Below are 20977 nucleotides of genomic sequence, written 5' to 3'. Positions count from 1 at the left end.
TGGGGTGGAAAGGATGGGGGGGGGGGCCAAGGTGAACTTCTACGAGGCGGCGAGGATGCGGAGCCTGGGAGCCGCGCTCGCAGCCCGCACCGCCCCGGCGGGCGCGGGGCGGCGGCGGTGCCAGAGGCGGGCCCGGCGCTGAGGGAGCGGGGGGGGGCCGTGCTTGTTCCCGGTTGCCATGGGGAGCACGGCGGGGAGGGCGGCGCCGCCGCCGCCGCTGCGCAGGGAGCAGCTGCTCCCTGACACATCCCCCCGCTGCCATATTGTGTGTCCGCCGCCGGCCGCGCGGCTTCATGACCGCGGTGAGTGCTGCCCGCTCTGCCCCGCGCTCCCCTCCCGCCACCCCCGCGACCGGCTTCGTCGCTTCCCCCCCCCCCCCCCCCCCCTTTTTTTTTTTTTTTTTTTTGGTTTAGTTTTCGGGCTTTCCGCGCGTTTGGGGGGATGGGGTGGGGGGTTTTTTTTTGTTGTTTTTGACGCTCCGGGAGGGTTCCGCTGGGGCGGAAGGGGGAGGCGCGGGGAGCGCCGGGTCCCGCTGGCTCGGGGGGAAGGGGGTGTTCCGCGGGGAGGTGACTGGCGTCCCCCGGTGCCCCGCGTGGGGACAGCGCTGCCCTAGATGGCGATGCGCGGGGAGGGGGATGCGTGGGGACCCCCCCCCCCCTCCATCCCCACCACGGCCGCGGACCCGCTCCCCACACCCCGCTCCGCTGATCCTCCTCCCGGCGCGGCTCCGCGGAGCTTCCGCCCGCGGGATTTACGCGGGTGACCCCCCTCCCCCCTCCCTCCCCCCGCTCGCTTAGCCCCCGCTCCCCCGGCAGGGCAGTCCCGCGCTCCTTGCACGCTTCCAGCGGCGGGGATGGAGAGCGGGGCCAGCCCGGCGCCGGGACCCGGGAGCGCGGCCCCGACTTGCCCATCGCCTCCGGGTCGCCCCCATGAAAACCCTCAGGCGCTTCATTTAAGTAAGTAGGGACCCTTCTGGCGTTATTCCGCCGCGCCCCGCCGTCCCCGAAGCGGCGGGAAGCCCCCATGGATGTGCAGAAGGTCTGTGGTTTGCAGAGGTGAGGGGGGAGTAGGGGAGGCGTTCCGGGGTTCCCGCGTTTTGGGTTGAAGTCCAAGAAACGACTGATGAGGTGCTCGAGGTGAGGCTGGGAGCTGTCTGCACGTGGCCCTTAAGAGTTTTCCGTCTCTTTTGTTTTTTTTGTTTTTTTTTCTTTTGGTGAAGTTGGGCAACGAGTTGGTGGCAGCAGAGGAGCAGCATCCCACTGCTCTCCCGCCTTATTCCGCCTTGGACACACCAACGTGCGTGGTTGCCCAGGTTCTATAGGAGCGGAAACTGGCTTTTGTCGGTAAAGGTTTGGATTCTGACAAGGCCCAAACAAAGAGTAAAGAGGACAAAGATTAAAAGCAGAAAATAAGGGGTAACCCTGAGGAGGGCTCAATAAACTCACATTCCCGCCGTGGTGCCTGCCTAGGGATGGACGCTGTATGCAAAATGAGAAGTTAAAAATGCTGAATTATGGTGGATTTCAATGCTGAGAAGGTAACTTGCTTAGCTTTGTGGCTAACGTATGAAATCAAGCTAACTTTATATGTAATATACCATGTATATATATGTATATATACTCTCCAAATCTTATCATTGGTGGACTTGCATTTAGACGGATTTAGTAATGATTGGGTAGTAATATAGTGACATGAGAATCATTTAACTTCTGTTGTGTTTCTTGGTTTGGAGTCTTTTTTTTGCCTCCTAGAAGTCTGGTGTTATGCTACATCTATGCAAGAAAAGTTAAGCTGACATTATATTATGTCAGAAAACTTGAACTAGTTAGCAGGTTGTTGTTTTTTGTTTTTTCTTGGCAGGTGCCAACTCACATTTCCCAAGGTCTGCAGAAGGTAGTTGGACACAGCTCTGAACTGAAAGCTGTGTAGTAGCAATTAATGCAGCACACAGCTTGAGCTGATGAACTTAGCTGAGTGCCAGGATATGTTATCTCCGAGCTCGGCCGTGTGCTGCCACAGCACTGCAGCTTCTGCTGGGGGCTCACTTGTGTCCAGCTGTGAGACTTGACTTTTGTGGAAATACAGAGGGGATGGTAATTCCTACTTTGGATGTTTGAGTTGCCTGAAAGAAGTATCAGACTTTTCTGTGCTTTTAGTAATTTTTTTATTATCAAATGCTCCCCTAAAGTGAGCGGTGCCACTGTACACAGTGTCTACACCTGCAGACTGTGGTAGAGATGCTGCGTTGGCTGCCCTTCAGGTCCTGAGGGAAGCTGGAGGCACTGACCCTGTATCAATACAGGCATGTGGCCCTGAGCACTCTCAGGGACCTTGCTGAAATAAAACTTGGTTAATATCTTTGTTGGCAGCATCTAGACCGGAGGATGAAGTTGTGACCTGCTTTGGGTGCTGCCACTGAGGCTGTGCTGAAGGAGCTCCTCAGGGATTTTTCAACCCAAAAGTAAGATATTTTTTGTCTAAAAGGGGCACCAGCCAAGGAGTGTGCTGCTTCAGCAGCTCCAACGACCATGGGGTTTCTGCTTGAGAAGTCTTCCCATGTCCTCTGAGGAACTTGGGATTGATGGCACCAGCATTGACAGCAACTATCTGAGTGTCAGGACATGCCAATCCAGTAAGTAATGGAGCAGGTACAGGGTTGTGCAATGGTCCCCTTGAATGAGAAGTGCTGCCTGGCAAGTGAGTGTAGTCCTTGACAAAGGCTTAAGGACATGTCAAGCTGATTTTTACCATCTTTATTAACCACAGGCTCTGTCCACTCAGTGCAATAGACTTGAAAACCTGACATGTTGAGCAAAAGCAAACTTTTTTGGTGAATGAGATGGTTTGGCATCTGAAGATGCTGTATATGGATATAGTTTAAACTGGTAAAAAGCCACACATTTCTTGTGGAGAAATTTTAGTTCCCAGAAGAGCAGCTGAAGTTTTTATGTTGGTTTCACTGGGGTTGTAATTCCACCTTCCTCTCCTGCTGTTATTCCTTGACTGCTCATTGTTGGGGCTCAAAGGAGCTGGTATTTGGGAGCAATACCCCAAGCACTCAGAAGACTTTTCCCATGTGCAGGTTCATGATACCTTATCAGAAGGAGCTGCACAGTGGGATTAGAGCCAGGGAGGTGGCAGGAAGTATGGGTGTTGGGAGGAGTGAGGGTGAGCCCACAGCCACCCTGCCGTGCATCCCTTAAGGCTGTTCCCTGCAATGGGGTACTTCCACTGCGCTACTGTGGTGCAAAAAAAGCTGTGTGAAGCACAGCTTTCATTTCCTGGCTGCAAATCAGTGAAAAGCAGCCTTTAGTCCCTGTAAGTAAAGTCTGTCAGCGGTTTGGATGCACACTCGCCACCTGTTAGCACAGGTGTAACTTTGGTTTATTCCTTTTGGCTCCTTGAGTTTTCTTGCCGTGGCAGTTGCTGTTCCTCCCCTCCTGGTAAATGAATGTATTGTGTATAAGCTCGTCTGTAGGATGTCACTGCACTGATAGTAACTTTTTCTGAGGGAAGTAGATGAAGGCAGCGAGTGCCTCATCCCAGTGTGTGTGTTGCCACTCAACCAAAATGGTGTTGGGCAACTTCCTGCGCCGAGGCACCACTGTCAGCGGCACCGGTGACTCACGTCAGCACGCGGCTGTGCCTCAACAAGTGCACACTTGCAGGCTGCAAACCCTGTCCGTGTCCCAGTGCAGCGCTGAGAGGTTCGGGGTGGGTGCATGTGGAGTGTCTCTTCCCACATCCAGCGGCTGCCTTTTGCTCCCGCAGAAGACACCCGCAAGTAAAACAAGAAAACCCTGAGATGCTGCTTCACTTTTTATCCAGCTGGACTCTTATGTGTGATAAGTGTTTATTTGTTCCCTGTCACATTACGCGTCTTCTGACTTAGTGCGTGCTGTGTGATGGTGAGCTCTCCATCCCATCCTCGCCACGAGGGGTAAAAGCATGCAGCGATGGTCCAGGGTACTTCCAAAATACAATTTCAGTCAGCAATTGGGAGGCAGCTCGCCTGTGCTTTGGTAATAAATTACATGGAAAGGAAGAAGTGCTGCCTGATGTCAGCCAGAGTCTTTATGACCCCTGGTGCTCTGCCTCTTCCCTGTAAAACATTATGGCTGTGGAAGCGTGAGGGTTGGGTCACTGTCCCCTTTGGAGAGAGCACTGCTGAGTGCTCAGGCTGAGTGCCTTCAGGCCTGCAACTGGGAAACCTGGATGTTGTGTCTGGGACAGGAATACCCATGTTACCAAATGGTTGCTCAGAGGTACCAGGACCGTTTTAAGAGAAGTTTGGAATTTGCACAGATAGGAGTATTTATACCAAAAGTCAACAATGTGGATTTTGACTTTTTTGTTTTTCCTAGTGCATTCAGATTTTTTCCATTATGTTCAGACTAGACTTAGAGCTCCCTACTTTTTCCTCAAAGGTTACGGAACATTAGAGACTCCACTAAATTGACTACTGCTGCTGCAGGAATCACCCTCCACCACTGCTCTTCTGCACACTCTGTAAGGATTAGGTTATAATTTGGAAATGTTTTCACCCGGTTCCTGCTGGCAGAACATCCTAACGTGATTTACTCGGGTCAGTGGTGTATGTTGACTGCCTGGCAGGATGGTAGTTTTTGTCTGAGGTGGCTGTCACTGCTCCACTGATCTTGCTGATGGTATGGGTTTGAAGTGCAGCGGTGAGCTGAGATCAGGTCTGCAGCCTCCAGCTGCGGTGCTTTTGGCTGTCTGCTGGCCTTCCCCTCCGGACAGCAACAAGCCTGGTCTCTGCACTACAGTCACAGACCCCCACACCTCAGTATGCCTTTGAACAGTATGGTTGAGTACCTTTGACTTTATTGCCGTGGCTGCATTCTCCATCTGCTGGGTGCTGGAAGGGTGGTGTGTGGGTGATGCTGCTCCATCCTTGTGGTACTTTGCTTATGCATCCGAGTGTCCCACCAGTGTGTGTTGTACTAATTGCCATTGTGTTTTTATTGTGGGCTTCCTGACATGTGTTGCCAAAGCCCATCTCCTGGAGGAGCATATCTTGATGCCACACTCAGGCCTCGTTTCTTCTCTCAAGTTGTTTTCAGTGCCTTCCTATCTTGCAGTTTGTAGCTGCTTTTAGTTTCCCGGTTCGAGTGTGGTCCCCTGCTTGCTTTCTTTTTACCACTCTCACTGGATTCCATTGTGCTTAAGTTTGGGGCAAGTACATGGTTGCCTAAAAGTTAATTACTGTATATGGAGAGAGCTCAGTGCCTGGAGAAGTTGCACAAAGTAGAGCTGAGTGAGTGGGAGTTGGGAAGCTTGCTGGCAAGGAGCAGCCACTCATCCCTCATCCTCTGCTCTGTGAGGACCATCACCAGGACTGCTTATCAACCAGTTTAGTTTTACTGTAGGGATGTTGAGCAGTCAAAAGTAGGACCTTTTTTTTTTTTTTTTTTAAACAGCCAAGTTCAACTCTTGTGGAATAAAATTAAAAGCAAGTTGGCTGTGGGGGTCAGCAGGGCGAAGAGCATCACTTTGCCTTCCCTGGAGCTCTGGAGAAAACTTGTGCTTTAAGAACAGGAGCCGGGAAAGCAGCAAGTGGGGAGAGCTTCACAATCACAGAGTGGTACCGGCAGTGTGGCCATGGCTTTGTGATACAGCTCTGATGTTGCTTTCAAATTAAATCTTGCAGAAGGGGCACTTGAGGCAAAGCTTCAAATTGTTGGTTTTCGGCTGAAAGTCAGGAGTTTGGGTACTTTAAAGCTGAAGAAGGCAGAAAAGCTGAATGTAAAAGACAGTAGTATGTTTTCTAGCATTGGTAGATTGGCAGTGACACCAGCTGAAATGTAGCTATATTCACTTCTGTTTCAAGAAGATGATAGAGAAACACGTGGAAGGGTTACCCTGGAAAGGGAATTAGCATCAGAATTATTTTGCAAGGCATTTGCTCTAATGGCTCACTTGTGAACATATCAATGGCTTACATTTTTTTGCATGTTAGTCCATTTAGCAAGCACAGTACTGAATTTAAGGAACATGACCCGTAGGCATCTTTTGAAAAGCTCTTATTGGCAGTGAAGCATTTTTCTTAAAAGCACTTATTCCATCCCCACCCCGTTTTCTCTGAGGCCAGGGGTTTTTCTTAATAGTTTAAGTTTCACTGCTGGTTTGGTTTTTATATTTTTCATTTCCCTGTTTCTCTGTAGACTGTTTTCATGTGCGTGTTTTAAATCTGAGGAACTAGGTCCAACAGTGACTGCAGCCTTTGGAAAGGCAACATGATTGCAAAGTCTCTGAAGGCAGTGATGGAATAAATGTCCCAGAGGCTCTGGGCTGTGCACAGGGTCTGGACTGGGGTCTGGGCTTGTCAGAATTCACGTTATCATTTTTCTCTGAGATACTTGTTTTGAACACAAACCCACTTGTGTGTGTGTATATGCATACTTTATAAAAAAAATTGAAAATTTTTTCATACAAACCAGATCAGGTGAAATCTTTCTCTTGCTCCCTGCCCTTCCCTGGGCTATGATAAGGTTTTAATCCCTCCCCTTTTTAAATTTTGCAGCATTTCTTAACTTTTCCTAATACTGGACCTTTTAATTGGTTTTAGTTACCTTCCCCCTCCCCTCTCTCCTTAATTATATCACAGGGTGCTGGAGAACATTGACATTAAAAGAGCGTTAAAATGAGAGAGGCTTGGAAGCATTTCAGCAAATCCCTGGAAAACCTCTCTTCCCCTTTGAGCCTACCAATGCCAGGGTTAAAACGAAACCCCGGAGCTTATGGCTTGTGCAGTCCTTCAGTTGGTTGAATTTGTTTTCAGGTTGGTTTTGAGAAGCCAGTAACTGCTTTTTTAATGCTTTTTTTAACAATTATTTCTAATTTTTCCCCGCTTTGCAAGCCAGGAGGAGCAGGAAGGGCCCTGCCTGTTGGAGGTGCTACCCCAGGGAGCATCTCTGGGTGCCCTTTGTCACCCAGGGGTGCAGCTGCCTGCGCGTCTCCTCTGCAGGGAGTGGGTCCCAGCTTGCTGAAATCTATGGCCAAGAGGTGGTTTTGTCCTCAGGAGACTGTAATGCCTTTAGTTGTCTTGGATACGTGACATCATATAGTGTTGTAATCAAATATAGGCCTTTCTCGGGGCTGGGGGGGAGGATTTCAGCTGACCTGCAGCCCGCTGAGCACGGGTGTGAGGTGTGCAGGGTATGGAGCAGGGCAGCCTGAGACAAAGAGATGAGTGGGGGGGAAAGGTTGAATTAATAGGGGGGGAAATGGGAGGAAATGGTCTGGTGTTATGCTTTTAATGTTCCCAGTCAAGCAGATGTGGTGCTTTTTAGTGATGGGTTTTCACTAGTTGTGCCAGGATCTTTTTTTTTTGTTGCGCTTCCCTCTAATATGCAGAGATTTGTAGCTGGTCCTGTGCTGTGTGCATGCTGACTTGGAAGTTTATCCCCAGCTTGTGTAGGTGAGCAGTGACAGTCATTTATTTGTGTAATTCTTGGGCTGTTTCAATAACACAGTATATACATTGATGCGTTTAAGTCAGGACAAGCCCTGGTGTCAATACCTTCTCATAATTGCAAGGGACTGTGAAAATCAAGAGAAGAATTTGCTGTTGGTATAGTTGCTTGCATGCAAAAGCACCTACTGATCGTTTTAAATACTCTCACAGAGCCTGTTTTTGTTAGTACAGAAGTTGTGTGTAAAGCACACAAATGCCTGGCTCTGTAACAAAGGCTGTGCTCCCTGAGCTTGTTGCAGAGAGGGTGGGTGCACAGCTGCTGTTATTAACCAAGGTGTGATATGGCTAAAAATCTTTTTTCCCAGATTAAAATTATATTCTGCTCCTCAGACGTGGACAATGCAGGGTAAGATTTATTTTTGTATTTTTTTAAACCTGGAGGGAAATCACTGCACTGTTGGCAGGTTCCAGATCTTCCCACTATTAGCTGAGGTGACCTAGTTGCTTGGCTGGTTGTACAGAAATAAATAGGTGCATTTAGTTGAGGAGAAGGTTGTCCTAACCTGGGACACTGATGTTGTGCAGGTGCCAAATGGCACCTTTCATCTGATGCCAGTGTAGAGTAAAGAAGGATCAAGCAGCAACAGCAGCTCTGTTCTCATGCTGACTTGGCATGGACAAGGCTGTGGCATCTTTTAACAAAAAGACTGACTTCTTTCTTGCCAGGTCAGTGAGTCCAGGCACGATGGCCACAGTGCTAAAATGACATCTGTGCACTTAGACCTGCAGTGCTGCTGGATTTGGAGAAGGTCACCTTTGGTGATGGTGGTATCTGCTGCAGCTTTGTCCTTTGGACCTGGACTCTGCAGGAGTGGGGCTTCTTTGAGAGGGGCTGCTGCAAAACAAGCATGCTTCCCTGCTTGCCTGAAGATATGCCCAAGTGAACTTTCAGTTTTGTTAAGCAGTTGGCCTTCATTAAAGCAGCTTTGTCTTCATAAAATGCTCACACAAAGTATTCTCTCCTGTATCAGAACGTATCAGTCCTCAGGGTCTTCTTTCAAAATGAAGTTGTAGCTGGAGATGTGTGTGGGGGCACACAAACCTGGTTTAACTCCAGGTGTGCTCTGCTAGGCTGAGAACCTTGCAGTCCCCATAACCTTTCCCAAAGTTAGCTCTTCTGTGAGTTTGAGAGAAGACTGCAAAAAATATTATCGTCTTGCAACACTGAGACATTGAGTCTTCTCCAGTCTGTGCCTGCTTCTCTGAAACAGACTGCTGACTGAACACATCTGCAGCCTTAATCAGCCCCTTTGGACTTGGGCTCTGCTGTTCAGGTTGTGAGTGGCCTGGAGGAGCAGGTCTTCACTGGGCTTTGGGTGCTGGACTGGCACATATTAGCAGGGAGGTCTGCTCCTGGCTTTTATGTGTTCTCTTGAGTGATGCCAGAAATCACGGAGACTGCTGGAAAGAAGGTTGTCTGTCTTGCCTCTTTTCTGATGCATCCTAACTTTTGTTTGAGCAACTTCAGTTGACTTTACAGCCTTTTAATCTTCTTACCCCTGAATCATGTCTTACCTCTGTCTATAATTGCCGTGCAAAATAATGGGCACCTCCACTGCGATACTCGGAATAGATGTTTTGATTGGCGTTTCTTTTTTTTACTGGAGGTAGATGCTTGAGTTCTGTAGGGTTTGTATTTGTGATGCTCTGCTTTCAGTTGCAAGTGTTAATACCAATGAGCAGCAGCACGCTGTGTCACTTATTGGTGGGGTAAAGCACATGGGTCAGAGCACAAACTCTACCATATTTTTTCATAGGTGTGCTTAAAGTGTATTATTTTTGTGTGTGCGTGGCTGGAGGTTGCTTTCTGGCTCTTCTGTGGCTGTCTCTGTGGGAATTGCAGCAAGCCTCTGACCATTCAGTGCAGCAGCTTGGGAAGCTGGGTAGATGATTGCCATTTGCCATCCACCTTCAGTAAGAATTGGCTTGGGGAGAGCTCCAGTAGAGGGATGGGGAGCATGTCTCAGCAGCTGAGCAGTTGCCTGTCATTTGGAAATGGTTTTCTTGCTGTTCCTGAAGTAGTTGAAGAGACAGGGAAGGTGGCAGTAAGGGAATAAAGGAGTGGAAGATGAATTTCACTGGCCTGGCAATGTGCATGCGTGCTCTTAACCTCCCTGTTTTCATGTTGGTGCTGCTAATTCAGCTTGTCCAGGAGCACTGTGGAGAGCAAGTCCTGGTGGCCACCTCTAACCTGGTTTGCCTCGACTCTTTGAGCTGGTTAACAGTGAGAAACATTAGGAAAACAACCTGATGGTCCAAGCATGTACAATTTTATCAAAACATCTGCACCAGAGAGCTTCTTCTGTGCTCTTCTCGCGGTCTGCTCTCCTTACTCTTAACTGTGGTTTTCCCGCTGGGTGATGCCTGTCCACAAAACCTTGCCAGCTTACAGCAAAGGTGGCTTTGGTGAATCCCATGGTCCTTATGTAAAATACTAAAACCTGAATATTGGAAGCGGTAATCTTGAGAATGACATCTTGGAAGCTGTGTGCTCACAATCCCATCTGCTTATGGCCAGGCAGAGACCACATGAAGAGAAAAATTGTGAATATCCATGTCATTAAAGGTCTCTGTGAATGAAGAGGGGCTCTGGAGAGCACACAAACTGGCCACTTCTGTGCCTTCAGATTTGCTCCAGAGGCACTGGTGTCTCTCCCCACCAGGCTGCTGCAGGCAGAAAGCAGTGCTGTCTCGGATGGTCCTATGGTCCGTGTGGCCCTTGGGTACTTGAGAAGGGAGAAGGTCCTGTGGTCCAGATGGTCCTCAGGTGCTTGAGAGACAAGACAGACATTACCATGTCTGCTAATGACCCCATCTGTGGGGCAACCCTTGGAGTTGTGGTTGTTGATCTTAGAGGAAGAGCCAGCTTTTGATGACTTTGCAGTCCTTTGCAGTCGGAAGGCTGCCAATGTTGGTTTCTTCTTCAGACTGATCCAGCAGCAGGCCAAAGTAAACAAGACAGAATTAGAGGTTCTGAGGCTGCATTCTATATTCTGAAGCTGAGGTGATGCTGTCTCCAGAAAAGCAGTGTCAAAATGATCAGCTGATGGTCCTCAGTGTCACCAGTCTTATTACTGCCATCACAATGGAGTTAAATTCTTCATTAAAATAGATTCCCTGTTGCATACTCTGCTATCTCTGTTTCAGTTATCCTTGATGCAGACTGCTGGAGAACACTCTTTGAAAACTGCAGCAGTTATGGAACTAATTTTATTTTTTTTCTTATTTATGAGATGATAATAATCTAATAATGGCCTTCCTAGCATTCTAGAAAAAATATTTTGACTTCTGATGTGTTCAAGTAGAAAGTGTGCAAGGTGGTGAACTAGGCACCAAGAAGGTAATGAGACGTGTGGATTTTTGTAACACATCCACTGAGAGAAACATGGCACTAACCTAAATTAGTTCCTGTAAGTGTATTACCTGCAAATAATATTTTTTATAAGTAGGGTGTTAATTGTTCTGATGATTCTCTGCTAAGAGAAAATGTCAATGCACTGTTGGTTTGCATGCTACCACAAATCCTGCCTGATATGCAATGCCAATTTAATAAGTTAATATTTTTTCCTCTATAATTTTGAGTGTTCCCGGGCCATATTTGAGTTGAAAACAGACTTTACTGCCCCCTTTGACCTAAGAAGTAAATACAGTGACCTCAGACTTGCGTGTGTGTGTGTGCATGTGCGTGTTCTTGATCTGCTGTGCTGACGGAAGGTTCGCAAGGGGATATTTCACGTAACATGAACCGAGAGCTAAAATTACCGACACACGGCTGCGAGGTGTAAGCTCAGTATGTAGCTGGCTAAAGAGGTGCTGAACAAGGAGGTAAAGTTAATCTTCATAAGGAGAGCGGTGCAGCTCGGGTTGCAGCAGAGTTGGGGTTTATTTCACTGTATGAATTTTTTCACTAGCTCTTTGTTTGTTTTTTGTTTGTTTGTTTTTTAATTTAAGAAAGCACTGAAGAAGTGACATGAGCGTATGTATATATGGCTGTGTTAAAAGCCAGCCATTGCTGACTGCCAATATAAATCTGCTCTGATGGCTTGGGAGAGAAGTAGATTGTAGGGAGAGCAAAGCTATTTTCGACCAGCTATTTGAGCAGCTCACTTTGCTTTATTTATTTTTTTTTTTTTTTTTAATAACTGAGCTGGTAGTTGATCATGCCCATCCCTGCATTGAATAGAAATAAGAAATAGAAAACAGAAGGTTTGGGAATGGTTTCCAGCACTACTGCTGGTAAGCATAGGTGTAGGTGCTACTGTCAAAACAGCTTTGCAGTTGCTGGTGCAAGAGCATATGAACAGATGAAGAGAGGAGCAAAAATTGCTGGTGGGAAACCTGGTGTGTTCTCTGGGGGAGGCACAAATTCTGTACCCCAGGACTGCCTGGCACCAGGAAGGGGCTGGCAGGATTCTGGCCCCTGTTGGGGAGCATAAAATGGACGTGTCCTGTTGCCTTTCTAGGTCACCATGTCACTGCTCCATCACACGTCACTCCCCTTCTCCAGAGTAAGGAGGCTGGGCAAATACATCTGCAGGCAGGCTGGACAGGGTACTCCCATGGACACAGTGAGGCTGGCAGGTTGGAACTGGTTGGCTCTGGTTTTGTAGGTGGGACAGCCAAGAGCTGTACACAGGCTGGCCAACTCCTTGCCTCCACTTTGTAGGAGAAGATGCAAGTGCTTGGAGCCACATGTTTACTGAAGACTGTTGTAAGAAAGCATCCAGTAACTGCACGGAGCTGTCTGGTGAAGCCTGATATGGAAACTCCCTGTCTTGCAATTGAGCTCTTGCACTGGGGGCCAGAGCATGAGACCAGAATGATAGCATGTACTGGGATGAGGAACTGGGTTGGGGGTTGGGTTTTTGTGTGTTTGATTTTTGGGGGGTTTTTTTACAGTTAATGTGAATCTCAGATTGGCTGGTAAACAGCATCCATAGTTGGCATGTCTTACATCTGTAGTGTATGTGTGTGTGTACGTGTACACAGCCCACATCTGTACAGTGGTTTTGTTGGTCTGTACTTCTGGTGTAGCTGTGTTGGCCAAAGCTGTGGGTGCAGTGAAGCTCTAACATGGTCACATCAGCTGGAAAAAAGCAGCTCTTCCCATAACATAGTTTGCTAGAGGATCCCATTTAAAATCCTACAAGCAAGGTGGTTTTTGTTAGTGTAATGCCTCTAAAGCATGTTAGCCCATGCATTCTGGGTTGCAGGTTTTTGTAATTTTATGGTTAGGTTTTTAGTGTGTTTTTTTTTTTTTAATCGAAGTGGTCAGCCATTGTTCCTGCACCAAGTCTGAGCTGCCACCCCAGCAGATGATCCTTTCCTGTTAAGAGCTGGTCCCACCACCCTCTGCTCTGCAGGAATGCTCAGGTTAGGGCAGCAAGCTCTTGCAGGAGGGGAAAAAGATCTTTTGGACCCAGGCAGCTCTGTGGGACCCACAGCTGATGAGCTGATAGGATGGCCAGATCTTTCCCTGGTAGAAATATGTGACAACACTTGGGAATGACTGTGACGGGTAGGGAGTTGTAGAGACTTTGTTTGTGCTGAGACCACAAACGCACTTTATGCTGTTGTAAGTTTTGCAACTTTTTTCACTCTTTGGGCACCAAAGGCAAACACTTCTAAACAGGGTCAGTTTACAAATATAATGAGTATAACTAAGGACTTAATGTCAGATCTACATGGATTAGATCCTACCTGTTAAGGTCTTTTCCAGATTCAGATGTTGACATGAAAATAACTATTATTTCTGTGTCTAAATTGGTGTTTCAAGATAGATACAGCAGTTTCCAAGTGATTACCATAATCTCTGATTACAAATGGAGGGGAGCTAGCAGATGCTCATGAGCTTACTGAGAAGCTCCTGCTGGACCCTGGCTCTCATCAGTGACTACAGTATTCCTGCACGGCATAGGGATGGTGCAGCTCTTTATTTGGGTTTGGTGGGCTGAATGTGATTTTGGCAGTTTGCAATGATTTCTGACCATCTCCTTTGTTGCAGACCAATAAAGCTAAATGGGTCCAGTCACTGGAATGACTCCGGATAAGAAAGCTGAAACACCAGGAGCAGAAAAAGCTGCAGGACTACGGCAGTGTCATGGGATGGGCAGCTTGCCTGACGCAGGCGATGCCGGCAAGCCAAAGGCCACTGTGGTGGACAGAGATGCAGCAGACGATGAGCTCACAAATTTGAACTGGCTGCACGAAAGTACAAACCTCCTAACAAACTTCAGCCTCGGAAGTGAGGGCCTTCCGATCGTTAGCCCCTTATACGACATCGAGGGGGACAGTGTGCCATCCTTCTCACCGTCCTGTTACCAGAACCCTGAAAAAAAATCCTCCACTTCCAAACCCCCTTACTCTTTCAGCCTTCTCATTTACATGGCAATCGAGCAGTCCCCCAACAAGAGCCTGCCAGTCAAAGAAATCTACAGCTGGATCCTGGACCGCTTCCCCTACTTCGCCACAGCCCCCACCGGCTGGAAGAACTCGGTCCGGCACAACCTCTCCTTGAACAAGTGTTTCCGAAAGGTGGAGAAAAGCCATGGCAAGGTGAGACCTGGCAGGACAGGGGGAAATGAAAAAGATTCTGTTGTTCTCAAGGATGTTTTGTTTGGCGTTTTTTCCCCTCTTCATGTCCTCTAACACTTTATTTGCAGCTGGAGATGGTTTGGAAATGCTGCTTCTGACAAATCACAGGATGACAAAAGTCACTTGGTTTTGTTATTTATTGCTGACCTGGGTAGATCTTACTGTGGTGCATCATTTTTAAATCTGGCAAACATGCAGTTGTAAAGGACCTCGTTTCCACGTACAGTTTCGTTAGCCTGCAATAGCAAGATGAAATTTCAGATATCTCTCTTAGGCTGTCTTCTTGATAAAGCTTCTTAAACCAGTGCTCTCTCTATTCTCCAGTGCTGAAACTTTGGGATATGTTCCTCTTTCCCCTCTTTTCCAACAAAGCCATGGCTATGATTGCACTGACAAGCAGAAGAGATTGTGGGATGCCAGCCAGCTTCCCTGCTTAGCTTGCATGAGTGTTGCCCCTCTGGGTGCAGATGTGGTCCTCTGCAAGGTCCTCTTGCTTGGGGGCACACTGTATGTACGTGGCTGAGTGTTTCTCAGTCCAAACAGCTTTCTTGAATATTAAACTGACTCCTTCGCTTGTGATCTCCTGTTACACTCAGCTCTAGCTTTCCAACAACCATCCTAATTCCTGCATTTAATGTACTGCAATGCTTTAACCCCTGTCATAGCACAACAGTGTGTGACTCTGCATTGTGCAGACACAGTTCTTGAAGTCAAGGATACTCTTTTTTTACAAGTTCTTTCTTTTGACTTTTATGATTTTACTAATGACTTTCTTCCTCCCTCTCTCATTTCTCATCCTGTTCCTCAAAGAGCTGGCTCTGACTTAAATAAACTAACAAACCACATACTGGAAGTCAACAAACAAATCCTGGAGCCCTGTGTTTGGAGGTCAGCCTCAGTGGTAACAGTCTTGTTATCACAAATGCCTGGCATGCTTGACAACCTCTTGCTGTAAATAGTGGTCCTGGAGCTGAGTGGGCATCAGGAAGGACTGCTTTCTACTGATAGGACTGAATACCACTGCTTCTCAATATTCCTGCTTTTACATTTAACTGATAGCCACTGTTTGCCCAAGCAGCAGCTTTCCCTGAAAAAGTGACTTTTTATTGCAATGTGACAAGTCCAGTAACTCCCCCATTGTCAAGTCCTGCCGAGAGTTAGGACAGGCTCTTAATGTGACTCCAGGTGCTGCAATGGAGTAACTGGGATGCTGCCAGCTGTGTCTGTGAGGAGGACTGGATCTGAGCAGGGACCACACACTGCTGCAGGTGACAGAGGTACCCTTAAAGGACTGTGTGGCTCTGTCCAGGAATGGTGACATGAGTTTCAGAAGAATTAGGGCAGGAATGGGAAATCTAAATTGGTATATGAGTTCCTGCTGTCTGTGGATCTGCCCTTTAATGCTCAGCTGTTTCTAGCCTGGAAACCCCCATGGGTTAGGAGTTACCAGTCAAACCTCTTGTCTTGGAATTTGGGTGGCAGGAGCTTGAGACTGGCGTGGTCCCCTGCTTCCCCTGGCATCTCCGCTAGTATTGCTGGGCTCAGAGGATGGCTTGCTGCTTGATGTGACATCTTCAGTAGGAAGAGCAAAATGCAGAACAGCTACCACTGCTACCAGCAGGGTGATGCTGATGTGCTCTGTCAGTGTTTTCCCAGGGCTCCAGAGACCGCACAGCTCTCTAATTCTAAAGAACAGAAATTGTGTTTACAAAAAAAAACCCAAAAAAGCCCCTCCTGAAACTTTGCCAAAGCTTCCTCATTTCCAGCAAACAATAGTTAAATCTTAACCTTCTGCCTTGCTTAGAAAAGGACCAGATGAGGGTACTGCTCCAAATTCTTCCTGCAAAATAAGTCTGTGGCACAGAGCGTCATGCACAGACTCCGTGGGAGTTAATCTGAGAGATGATGGAAATGCTGCAGACCCCTTTGTATGAACTCCTCTAGTGCAAGCACCAGTGGCTTACAAACTTATTTTACTGGTTGTTGGTAACCTTGTGCTAGCCATGCCTCTGGGTGCTTCCCCGAGAGGGCAACATAATTTTGGTTTTTTTCCATTTTTTTCCTTTGTTAATGGCATTTTATATCTCAAAGGGAGCACACAGTCAGTTTTCTTTTAGCCCCAGTGCCTGTGGAAGCAGAGAGATCCATGGCATGCTGTATTGGATGAGCATGGGTTTTTTTGTAATGTCAGGGTAAGAAGGGTTTTAAAGCCTTTCAAATGAATCTGGGCTCTTGTGTTGGAAGAGTGTAAATGTCTGACAGGAGGGGACGGTCTGTGACCCCCACATCTCTGGGCAGGCTGCTGTCTGACAGCTCCCTGGCTATTGCTGCTGGCTGTCAGCTATGAAATCATCTCTTGGAGGTCTGGCAGCAAAAGTAGGAAAAGTCTGTCCTCATTTTTGCTGTAATGCTGATATTTTGGTTTGGATTGGGAGTGCACATGGAAATGAATCTCCCGATTTTTCCCCACTTACCCCACTGAGCTGGTGCTGCAGGGCAGTTTCAGGACATTTAAACTGAATTCATTTGTGAAGAGTTGCTGCAGTAGCATGCTTACTGTGCCCTGATGGCTCTGGACATTGTCCACAAGACCCTGCTGGAGCTTCCCTGCTGGGAAGTCTGTGCTTGCTTGGACAGCTGGAAAAAATTGTATGTTATGGTTTTCTTTTGATGATTTGAAGGGTGCTGAAGGGAAAGTAACTGGTTTGAGATGCCTTATGAGCCAACACTGCAGTCTAGAGGAGGAACTTCTCATGCCATGGAAACAGGGTTGTATGTATGTCACATCTCTGCTAAAACACACATTACCTGTTCTGAATGCACATCGCACGACGCTGCTGTATCTGAGTGGTTTGTCAAGATTTACCCCAGGTAACAGACCTACAGGCTGAAATGCCCTTTCTTGTTAGAGCTGGTGTTGAGCACCTGTCTGCCAGTCATCCAGGCACATGAGATTTCCAGTGGGTCTCTCATAATGGTGGTTGGGAGGTGGGGCTGATGAACAGCAAGGGGATAATGCTGGAGCCAGTCTTAGGGACTCCTGCTTGCCTTCCAGTGTACCTGCTGTGGCCCTGGTGCCCCTGAAGATGTGGAGGTACAACTGTGAGCTAGTGATCTTCAGAAGATACACCTAATGCTCTTTGCATCTTAAGCACTGTCGTGCTTCCCTGGGGTTGGGAAGAGAGGTGCCTACAGTGGGAAATTGCCTTTTTTTGAGGGAGCAACATCTGCTATACAGCACAGGAGAAACTGAAGTGAAAAGCACTTCAGAGCTGGAAGCCCTGAAGAGCCTCCCTGCTCTTTTCTAGGCTTGGCTTTATAACTGTGGTATTGGGAATTATGCATTAATTGATACCACTGGGAAAAAAAGGTGTAAGGAGGCAGGAGTGGCATTCGCATCAAGTCAATTTGGCAGACCACTGCTTGCATGGATGTGGGTGGCCCTGCCACTGGCTCCTCTGCAGGATGGGGTGCAGGGCTTGAATATCTTCAACAAAGCTCTCTGTCTTCTAGGTAAATACGTGGTTTAGGGTTTTTTCTTTTAGTGTTTGTCTTTTTTTTTTTTCTTCTTTGACAAGTAACGGTGGTATGCAGTCTGTGTAGCTCTTCAAATATTTGGGCAAGGAGCAGGGCAGGTCCCATCCATAAGACTGTAGAGATAGGAGGGAGATGCCTATTACCTGATAAAACTCTTGGTGAATATATGATATACCTTTGTGCACACAGACAGTATTTTCCAGTGGTTCACCTTGCTCCAGTGGAAGCAGTTGGTGAGCAGTGTCCATACCCAGTGGAGCTGGGGATGCTGCCCAGGGCTGAAGCTTATGGAGGGAACTCTGCAGGACAGGGACATGTGTCTGCCTCTGCAGGGAGCCCGAGCCAGAAGCACCAGCTGGAATTCTCTGCTGTGGTTGATCCTTGGGCTTTACTTACTGGACTAGTGGTGGGGTGGTGATAAAGGGTAAGGCTGGATCATGGGAGGCATCTTGTTTCCAACGCGTTTTTCTATAATCCAGTCCCAAAATGCTGGGGGCTGGAAACTTACTGTCTTTACAAAATAGCTCCAGTGCTTCAAAACATATTGATTACTTTCCTTCCCTTGTTTTTGCCTAGATGAAGTCCCGCAAGTCAAATTAGAAACATTAGAAAGATGCAAAAAAGATGATAGGCCAAAAAAATAATCTCAGAACCATATGACTGCTCCACATGTCCTGAGGTGCAGATTAAGAAGAGCCTGGTGCCCTTTCTGCACTGACTCTGGAGGGGTGTTTCTCTAGATCTTAAATGAAAGTTTCACCTACATTTCAGCTAGCACATCAACACTTGCCTGACTGTTGATGTGAAATGGTAACCTCCAAAGGCAGTTTAGCATTTTAGAGCACCCTAGGACTAGTCTTTGCTAGGAGAAATAGCACAGTCTGTTTTGTCTTGTTTTAAAGCTGGATGTGTTAGTTCTCTGGAATTGCCAGCTCCAGTTGTGGCTGGCTTTCCCCTAAAACATTAAACTTAACTTCAGACCTGGGCTGGACTTCTACTGTGTCTTTGCTGGGCAGAGGGTGCAAGCGAAGCAGTGCACAGGAGCAGCCCCATGGGCATCACCTCTTTTGCTCAATGTCTGCTTTTAGTATCTGTAATGGTGGGTGGAAGTGTGGCTTCACATTACACATAACCCACAGAAGTCTCTGTTTTACTGCCTCTTGCATTGGGTCAGTATCTGTATGGCTTCAGGGTGTGCCTGGTTCAGCTTGCAATACCCACCCAAAATCCTTGTTTTAAGTTGTCATAGCAGCAAGCTGGTGGGAACACCTGGTTGGGAAGGTGAAAGAGGGAAACTAATCCCCAGCAGCCGAACTGAATTAGGCATGAAGCAAAAGTGCTCACCTAAAGTAGCAGATAAAACCCTGTGGAGCAGTGGTTTGCTGGTCAGGGGAGTTCCTACTGTTCTCTGAGGGCCTCAAAGCTACCAAAGAGAGGGGAAAAAAAAAAGCCGGTTGAATAGGGGTTGGGATGCTGGGGAAAGGGGTCTGGTAGAGGTGCAGGAAAGGGATCAGGGTTTTAAGTGTCATCGAGATGATGGATTCTGCCAGTTGGGAGGATACTCCCTGTTAGGGTGGCTACATCATCCTCCCAGCCACCATGGCTGTTTAATAATTAAAAGTAAACTTCTTGATAGGTATCTTACAGGCTGTGCTCAGTTTTAGTATGAAAACATGAGTGTAAGAAAGATTCAGGTTAAAAAATAACTTGGAGGGATGGGGCAGCTCAGATCTTTGTGAAAGGCAGTGACTTCAACTAAAATTATGGAGCTGCATCTCTTTCTCAGCTGGGGCTCTCTTCTCTGTTGATACCAAGGTTTTTCTTCTTCTCCAGAAAAAAAAACAACCCATTACTTTAACAGAACCACAGACTTACACACTTCATGAGTCCTTTTCAGTGTTGAGTAAGTCATGGAGCATCCATCCATACAAGGGTATTATTGCCCCCTGTGGTTGTGGCAGGAGAAGGCCAGCTGTCCTCTGTAGGCTCACAGGAGGTGCTCCACGAAGCTTGGGTTTCTGCTCTGAGAATCAGCCCCCTCAAATCCTCTAAAAATTTCTTCCTGTTCAGGTGTAGAACTGCCCCACCCTTCAGCCAGGTACATGATCATTTCTGTAATACCTGTTCTCCTGAAAAAATCTGGTGCTGCTTCCTGCAGACTTTTTAGCTGATCTATCAGGTTTTAGCTTTCCTATTTAATTTTCTTCATGTCTTCAAGAACTAACAGGCTCAAAAAAAGTTTTTTTTTCTTTATTTAGTAAATTTTTGAGGAAACCTTTGGGAGGGGCAAGAGGTGCTTAATCTTGCTTAAGTTTCAACATACCAAATTTAATATCAAGAGTGACTAGCACAGTGGTGCTTACACTGTTAGGTGCATCAAAAATACATTAATTAAGTTTTCAGATTTTGAAAATATGGGAAAATGCTGGGCATCCAGCAAGATCCTTTTACAGGATGCTGTAAAGTTAAATGAGTATGTGGCCATATTTAAGCAAAAGGAAGGGTGCTTAGATTTTTTACTTAGAAACCTATTAATGAAAAGACTGCTGATTAGTTTGCTGGTGCTTGGACAGATCCTTAAACTCACAGCTGTGTTTACCAAGTGTTAAAATAAGGTTTACAGCTTTCGGGGGACAAATGACAATGGAAATGGGGCTTTGGAGAAGGGGCTTTGGAGATGCTATCCCGAGCTGCAAGATGGGTGCTTCCATAGTGTATGAGGACTGTTTTCTTAATTTAGGAGCGTGCACTTTCCATGCTGGTGGTGAAGCTGCCTGTGGATGTTGTACATCAGCTGTACTGGAGTGTATGCCTGTGTACAGTCATTGCACTGTGCTGCAACTTGGGAGTATTAAATTAGAAAGGACTGTAACAGTCTGGCCCCAGGTTTTCTGATTTTCCATGCTTCTTTCTTGCAGGTGAATGGAAAAGGGTCGTTGTGGTGCGTTGACCCAAAATATAAACCTAATCTTGTCCAAGCACTGAAGAAACAGCCCTTTTCCTCAGCACTTGCATTTTATACTCCACCAGCATCACCACCAAGGTAGGTGAGTTTTCCCATTCAAGCAGGGTGTGTGGTCACGTTTCTCCACCCGGCAGAGGAAATGCCCACGTGGATGTTGTTGATCTGTTGTTACCATTTGCCACCCGAGAGAAGAATTTGACTGGGGCTTAGGTGAGACCAGCTAGATGAGGTGGGGAGATTTAATGTGCTGGAGCTTCCCAGATAGCACATCTGAGGTGTGTGTCCAAGTCGTCTCCTTAACTGTGGGAGAGTTTCAAAGAAGAAGGTCGGGGTTGTGCTGGGTGCTTACTGGTTAGCCCAATTTCTCCAGGGGGCAAGCAATC

General features: G+C 47.2%; 1 protein-coding gene across 6 annotated transcripts in view; it reads left to right on the top strand.

Annotated features, from left to right (window-relative positions):
• The first annotated feature begins 208 nt into the window (after positions 1-208).
• Positions 209-20977, top strand: part of FOXN2 (forkhead box N2) — a 33187-nt gene continuing 12418 nt past the window's right edge. For 2 of the 6 annotated variants that reach the window (XM_027659195.1, XM_027659190.1), the window contains exons 1-3: positions 209-302; positions 13503-14053; positions 20548-20672. In XM_027659195.1, the coding sequence (XP_027514996.1) occupies positions 13517-14053; positions 20548-20672 (662 nt within the window). In that variant the 5' untranslated portion in view covers positions 209-302; positions 13503-13516. Of the gene's footprint in view, positions 303-856; positions 957-979; positions 1538-1570; positions 2633-13502; positions 14054-20547; positions 20673-20977 lie in introns of those variants that run through there. The other 4 variants (XM_027659192.1, XM_027659194.1, XM_027659193.1 and 1 more) reach the window with 4 other exon arrangements.

The sequence above is a fragment of the Corapipo altera genome, unplaced genomic scaffold (assembly GCF_003945725.1).
Source record: "Corapipo altera isolate COAL_440 unplaced genomic scaffold, ASM394572v1 48, whole genome shotgun sequence".
Lineage (NCBI taxonomy): Eukaryota > Metazoa > Chordata > Aves > Passeriformes > Pipridae > Corapipo > Corapipo altera.
Note: the sequence above shows the minus strand (reverse complement) of the source record. Positions and strands in the feature narration are given on the sequence as shown.